Source organism: Populus trichocarpa, chromosome 8 (genome assembly GCF_000002775.5).
Source record: "Populus trichocarpa isolate Nisqually-1 chromosome 8, P.trichocarpa_v4.1, whole genome shotgun sequence".
Lineage (NCBI taxonomy): Eukaryota > Viridiplantae > Streptophyta > Magnoliopsida > Malpighiales > Salicaceae > Populus > Populus trichocarpa.
In genome coordinates, this window is record NC_037292.2 from 7,051,415 (window position 1) to 7,058,475 (window position 7,061).

At 38.4% G+C, this 7,061-nt stretch overlaps 1 protein-coding gene across 2 annotated transcripts; it reads right to left on the reverse strand.

Moving 5' to 3' along the window:
- Positions 1 to 192: 192 nt before the first annotated feature.
- LOC7483904 (tRNA(adenine(34)) deaminase, chloroplastic) lies at positions 193 to 5,845 on the reverse strand. 2 transcript variants are annotated; one of them, XM_024606673.2, is made up of 5 exons: positions 5,519 to 5,845; positions 1,859 to 5,212; positions 1,689 to 1,776; positions 1,257 to 1,384; positions 193 to 579 (listed from the first exon to the last, which is right to left on the reverse strand). In XM_024606673.2, exons 2-5 carry the CDS (start codon positions 4,954 to 4,956, stop codon positions 306 to 308), a joined length of 3,588 nt encoding a protein of 1,195 aa, XP_024462441.2. In that variant the 5' UTR covers positions 4,957 to 5,212; positions 5,519 to 5,845; the 3' UTR covers positions 193 to 305. The 2 variants fall into 2 exon arrangements, with proteins under 2 accessions (XP_024462441.2, XP_002312358.4); XM_002312322.4 differs by having other exon boundaries at positions 1,859 to 5,845.
- Positions 5,846 to 7,061: the final 1,216 nt, after the last annotated feature.

Consider the following 7,061-nt stretch of genomic DNA (forward strand, 5'->3'; position numbering starts at 1 on the left):
TACAGTGGTTTTCCATGGTGACAGGCGTTGCATGACAATTGCTACTGCAGGCCCACGTGGAAACAAGGTATTTGGGAAACTAGGGTATCTTCCAATCTTTCCAACGATATCATGATCTCTCTATGCTAATACAAGGTTTTATTCCAAGTCGTATTTTTCACCTTCAGACAAAGGCAATATGAAGTTCGTGGATTTCATATTCTCATAAAGACGTCAATAATCTATTCAATTTGATCGAAAAGATACTACTGTTTTTTTTGCAAAGTTTTTATTTAACGTACAAGGACTTGGTGTTCTATCATCTCTTACAAACAGAACATGGCATGGAAGAAACCATGCATCTTACCAAGGATTTTCAATTGAGGATTTGTTATGGGAAGACACGAAGGCTGAGGAGGGGAATCTTCTTTCTTCTCCTTTTTCCTTCTCCTAAGCTGGAAGAACTGCTGCATTACATCTGCACACTCAGATTCCAATATTCCTCGCCGAATTGTCATCTTTCGATGGAAAGGATGGACTGGAGCCGATGGCTTGTTAGATAGTTCTGAGCCATTTTCTTCTCCCGCATCAGGAAAAAGCCTGCAAAAATTGTCACGCATGAAAATTTTTGGTTGAGTCGGATGAAGGCCTAATAAAGTTGAATAACTGGTTTGCGAATGGTGGTTTGTTCCAAGTCTCTTGGCCCTAAATCCCATTCTAGCAGAGATTGTATGCTTTGCTTGGTAACTGGAACAAGTAAACTTCATATAATATCAGCAGCCATTTCAGTTAAACTGGGAGAATGGCCATAGAAACCAATTAATCATTTTCTTTCCAATAAAAAAAAATAGCTACAGCAATAAGAAATAAAAGACTGATTTTAGTAAGGGCAAAGCTTGTGCTCTATTAATCATGTTTTGATCCACAGACGCAATATGACGCTATTAGCATTGATGACATTAATACAGAAAAGGGGAAACCATTCACAAGGAAGAAAACGTGGCCCGTGTATCTCAATCTTAGTACATTGTAATGGCAAGGCAATTTGAACACTTTTCCCATTGGGGTGCATAATGCATGGTCAGATCACTTTAATAACAAGTATCTCAGCAGGAAAGGACCAAATAATGCATTTTTTTTATGGAATGAATATGGCACTATTGATATTTAACAAGAACAATTTAAAGAAATGGCTTTGGTTTTTTTCCTTGAATAATAATTGCTGTACAAAAGACCAGTCTCCCTTTATAATGAGACTTCATGGAAGATGTGCTTACCTAATCCAGCTTCCATCAGCTCCAAGAAGCTTATTGGGAGCTCCCCATACAAGAGTTTTTATTCTTGCTTGAAGTATTGCTCCAGCACACATAGGACATGGTTCAAGTGTTATATAAAGTGTAGTCTCCTGCGAATCAAATCATTAAACATCATTAAGCACCTGCTGTGCATATCAGCCAACTTAGAGACAGTTCCTTGAGAAGTGATTTGCACTTTGAAACTCGGCTTTCAATTGATATAGTTATGATTGCCTTTTTATCTGTTCCTTTCATATGTAAAAGCTAGTCAATGAATAAGTTAAAATGGTTTGATAACGATTAAACTAGTTGAGAGTGAATCCATTAACTATCAATTATTGTCTCCGTAAGATGTTGAATATTTCAAAAAGAATGAAGGGAATATATAAAGTTCTCAAAAAATGGAGAAAGTACCGAAAGCCTCCATGTCCGGAGTTTGTTTGATGCTTCCCGTATACAAATCATTTCTGCATGGGCAGTGGAGTCTCGTAACTCCTCCACTCTGAAATATAAATCTCCACATAAAAAACCCAAAAAAGAGTAAGCGCAATAAAAGGTTTTATTCACTAGTGCATACAACTTACAGGTTGTGGCCACGAGCAATAATCCTCCCATGATGCACCAACACGGCCCCAACAGGCACCTCCCAAGAATCAGCAGCCTTCTTGGCTTCTAGCAGCGCTTCTCTCATAAACATTTCATCAGTTTTCCGCAGCTCACTTTCACGTAAATAGGCCTCTTCCCATTCATCAAATCTGTCTCTCTCAACTTGCTTGTTTCGCTGAAGCCTCCTTTGTTTTGACTCCACACCCTTCCCCTCAGAGCCTGATACTCCAATTAACATTTCACTATCAGGTTGCTCCATTGAACCACTAACAGAGACATTAGTTTTAGCAGTACCAGAACTTTCTTCCACAATGGGATCACTTGTGCTAGTAGAAGGCAATAAAACTAGTAATGATTCGTCTACTTCCGTGCTAGATGTAGCAACTTGAAAATCGTTCCCATCTTGACTCCAGCCAAGATTCTCCTCTTCAGAAGGTGTGGAAATGCCTTTTGATGTGGACTTGCTTTTTAGCATAATTGGCCGGGATGAAGTGTATCCTTCAAGCTGTCTTATTATGTTCTTTGATACAAATGTGTCAGATGCTTTTGCCTGATCTTGACTAAAAGTGTTTGTTGGTTGCAGCTGGTGAGAAGAGGCAGCTTCCTTAGGCATGCTTTCCCTTTCCCTTTTCATGTTCTCATCACTGTTTTCATCAGGTTCGTGGCCAGAAAACCATGCCTCACTAGTAACAGAATCATTTGACGAACTCTTTCCACCTGATCTCCAAGCTGATTTAGGAGTTTCAGCATGTGAACCCCAGCGCAATAGTACTACATTCGAAATGATGCTCCACAAGGACCTTCCAGTTCTCCTAACAACACCACTCTCAGTTTCTGTGCTACCTGCTGGTGCTTCAGTCTCTGTAGGTTCCTGAATGGATGGATCTGTCACATGCCACATTTCATCTGAGGGACCCTTCTCTCTGGAGCCCCTAGATGATTGCCTTGAGTCCTGCCTCTTAAACTGTAAGTCTTCAGAATCATATTGACCTGAACTCTTTTGCCTCTGCTTCTCAGCTTCATATGCCAACTTTGTATCAGAAACTGTCTTCTCCTTTTGGATTTCAGAAGCCAATACTTCATGCCTAGCCTTCTCAACAAACTCCCCAACAAACTGCATTGATGATTCCTCTAAACGATGAGTTGAACCAAGAGCATCTCCAGTTAAGATAAGATTTGAAGGCTCCCTGTAAATCTCATCTTTCTCATTTTTACCATATGTTTCCTGCTGGAAAACTGGAGTTCCCCCTCCAGAAATTATATACAGAGCACTTGCACCACTTTCTGAAGTTCCTCTGGAAATCTCTTGGTCTGCATTCTTACTTGGCGGATTAACACATGCTGTACCTCGAGCTAACAATTGAGGTGGGGGAGGCATCATTATTGCCTGTGAAGTTCTTTGATTGCCCTCCCCCACATCAACCTCTTGAATTCCCACTTGAGAAACCATATTAGCAGATGCTTGAGAATCTAAGGCAGCCTCCTGTGAAGTTCTTTCATTATGCCTTGATTCGTAAGTAGGCCTCCAAACCTCATTTCTAGATTTGAATTGAGTGACATTTTCCTCAATTTTATCAGTCCTCTCTCTTGTTTCTCGAATGGGTTCCACAGCTGATGTCGATTCACTTTCCTGATCAACGATTCTCTTTCCAGAAGTTCCACCAAAATTGGTGACTGTTTTCACATCACTTGCATGGACCAGTGATGCACCAGTGACATTCAGAGAGATATTGGTGACATCTCCAGATCCTTTTCTGGTTTCAGTTCCCTGAAGAGCTTTTTGATTTGTTCGAGGCTGGTGCTCTTTTGCTTCTGTACCTGAACTAGAAACAACACTCTCACGTCCCTCCTGCTTCTTCATTCTAGTTTCTGATTGTAAAAGCAAAGTGTTTTTGCTACTACTGTCATGAACTTCTGGTATTTTAGATAACTGTTGTAAACATCTTGATTGAACTTGTCTTCTTGTCTGCCCACCCATTTGGAATTGTTGCTCATTTGTCTCATAAAATGACCCCAGAGCTCTATCTTCTTCCAGAATCTTCATTCTAGGCTCGGATTGCCTCTGCAAATTTGAAACTCTTTCAGTTCTGACATTCTCAAGGGTTGATGTGTCAATGAGTTGGTGAGTGTTTCTTTTTATATTGTTTTCTGCAGCAGTTTCACCTACTTCATAACGCTCATCCCTTCCTTCCCAAACCAAATTTACATCCACTAGGTTTTCTTCTCTACCACTGAACCGCTTTTGGGATTGGGAAGTTGTTTCGACATTTGTTCCACTGCTCTCCTGTTTATTAGTAATTTCCTGGTAATTTCTTCTGAATTCAGATTGCTCTTTCACGGGATCACCCATCTGACCATATTGCTTTCTTGTTCCTTTCTCCAAATTAACTGCCAAGCTTTTCTCTTCCTCGTCATCAATTTGCTTATGAGAACCTGATACATTCTTGTAATCACTTTCAGTGGTTCTTGCCATTCTTGATTGCATTTGTAAGGATTCTCTTCCTGATCGTGTTTCTTCAATCTCAGTAAGTTTCTTCTCAGATTTCTTCCTCAAATCCCACTCAACACCAGTCCTTCTTGAACTAGTTCTTGCTTCCAAAACCTCCCCCTTCCACTCTGTGCCATCTCTATGCCTCTTAAACTCTTCTACAACTTGCCCCTTTAATCTACCCTCTCCACTTCTTAACTCCTTGTATCCATGCGATGATTCTTTGAGACAATCAACATGTTCATCCTGAGCTTCCATGTCACTCTCAAAATCTTCAGCAGAAGAAAGTGAGTAATATGATGAAACACTAGAGCTCCCTCTCTTTCCCCTGCAATTCTCCCCCTCTAAAACTATTTTCTTTTCTTCCCTGTCTTCACTCCCTTCCTTCCTTGTAAACTCTTCCTTCCTCAACTCAACATTAGCCAACCCAAATTTACATTTCGTATCACTCTCCAAAGACCTACGCCCAACATTCTTCCTCCTCCTCCCCTTATGATCTCCACCACTGTAATTTCCTCTCTTCTCCGTTCCCACTCTCTTTGACAGGCCCTGATTTCTCTCCCCATCACGTAAACACTCTTCACTCATTTCCTCACTCAGCAAACTAATTACGGCCTCCACATCATCAACCCCGCTAAAACATCGCCTTCCGTGCAACCTTACCCCCCCAGACCCACCCACCCTTCTCCTAGTAACCCTCTCACTCCCATTCTTCTCCTTAAAAGAGCAAGAATCCTCATAACAACCATGATCAAGACCATAAGCCGGAGACCGGTAATAATACCTATCCCTCCCGCCCAAGATCAACCTTCTAGAAGGCGGACATTGAATAATAGTAGATTGTCTAAATCCAAAAAACAAACCTGGGTTTATTGGCACTCTACGTATAGTAGTGGTAGTAGAAAATGATGATGATGATGCAGAACAAGAACAAGAACAACAACAACAACAACAACAAGATTTATTACATGATGATGAACAAGATTGTAATAAAAATGGGTTTCTTTCAAATCTTTCACTTAATAAGTTAGAGTAGTCATTGAAAGAAAAGGAAAGTGACCCTTTTGTTCCCACGGACAACAAAGTTGAGCTAATGTAAGTGTTATGCATATCTTTGGTCCACTGTTATAGAGAGAGGGAGGGGGCTTACCTTGATGGATTTTGTTAGGTTTTTGAAGCTAAAACTGGTGGTGAAATCATGTGGGATGTTCTGTTGGAACTGGTTTGGTGATTTGTACTTTTGCTTGACAAGATTTGGACCAGAATTTAGGATGAGAGAGAGAAAGAGCTAGTGGTTTCATTTTTCAAATCGGATGAGTTGACTCTCTCTGTGCTGGTTTAACTCGGTCGCCTTTAGAGATTGACACAAAGTGGGCTGTGGGCTGCTGGCTTTCCAGGTGGGTGCACTTAAGCAAACATTAGTGGGCTTCATATATAAGTTAATTGGGATCTGATCTATAAAATTGGGCTTTAAAAGTCCAATACTCCAGCCCAATATGTAGTGTGAGTAAATATACTAACGGAACTCTAGATACAAATTAACCAAAAATCTGTTTATTTATTCATTAATGACTAATACTAAGTCAGAAATTCTGTTTGGTGATTTCAAATCACGTATGGTATCCGTACAAAATATTTTAAAAAAAAAGCATGGTGGCTGTGGCTAATAAGAACCTTCAAAGTAAATTCAAACTTAGAGCATTCAAATTGACACAATTCATTAATTATTATTCATTTGTTTGCGGGGCACAACAAGCATGATTTGCTGCTCGACATTCGCTGCCAAACAAGACTCACTGTATCTATGACTTTGTAGCATGATCACCTAGTTGCAAGTCTTTGTTACAATGATTTGATTATGTTTATCATATTTTTTAAAAAATTGATTTAAGATTTAAATTTTTTATTTAAAGAATATTCAATAAATATGTTATGCATAAATTATTCTGACTTGTTTAAAAGTAATTTTGATGAATTAACTTTTTGGTTGGGATTTTTGTAAATAAAAATCATCTTTAATAAAATAGGTTTGTCAAGCATATCATATCCAAAGTACTTAGATTTGAAAATAAGATAAACTTAAGGTAACATGGGTCTGATCAATATGGGAGACCCAAAGGACTTAGATATTAACAAGCTCCAAAGCTATATGTCTAATTATGGACAATCCTCTACAATAAAAGTATTAAAGATATGATAAATCGTTATGCCTATACTCATAGATATATATATAAAGTTTCTTAAGGAATCTATCATACTTACTATCTCATTAACGATACGCAAGAGATATTTGTCCCTCATTAATTTGGTTGAAAACAAAGAACTTTTTAGTCATTCTTTTCTGTGAAAAAGATAAGGTTTAGAGGATAGTTTTACCCTATGAACCATCAAGGTAACAAGTTCAGAACTTTTTCAGAGCATTAACCAACTTAAAACTCAAAAATAAATATATTTGTTCCTTGAATTTAATACTATTTCAAGTTATTTATTGTCTTAGGTCATTTAATATCTTTCTCATGAATATATTAACTTTATAATCGAAGGGTTTTTAAGTCCTTTAAGCTGTGCATGTACTAAAGCTTTTATCATAAGTCTGAAATTCTTTAGATTAAGAAGAAGAAATTCAAGCACATTAAGATATTAATTAACCATTATCCAAAACACTAAATAACTTTTTTATTTATATATCTTGA

Coding starts and splice junctions, on each gene's coding strand:
- LOC7483904 (XM_002312322.4), bottom strand. CDS start 5,478: ATGCATAACACTTACATTAGCTCAACTTTGTTGTCCGTGGGAACAAAA. Junction 1,385..1,688: donor TCCGGACATGGAGGCTTTCG/GTACTTTCTCCA, acceptor TTTGATTCGCAG/GAGACTACACTTTATATAAC. Junction 580..1,256: donor GCTGATGGAAGCTGGATTAG/GTAAGCACATCT, acceptor CAATTTTTGCAG/GCTTTTTCCTGATGCGGGAG.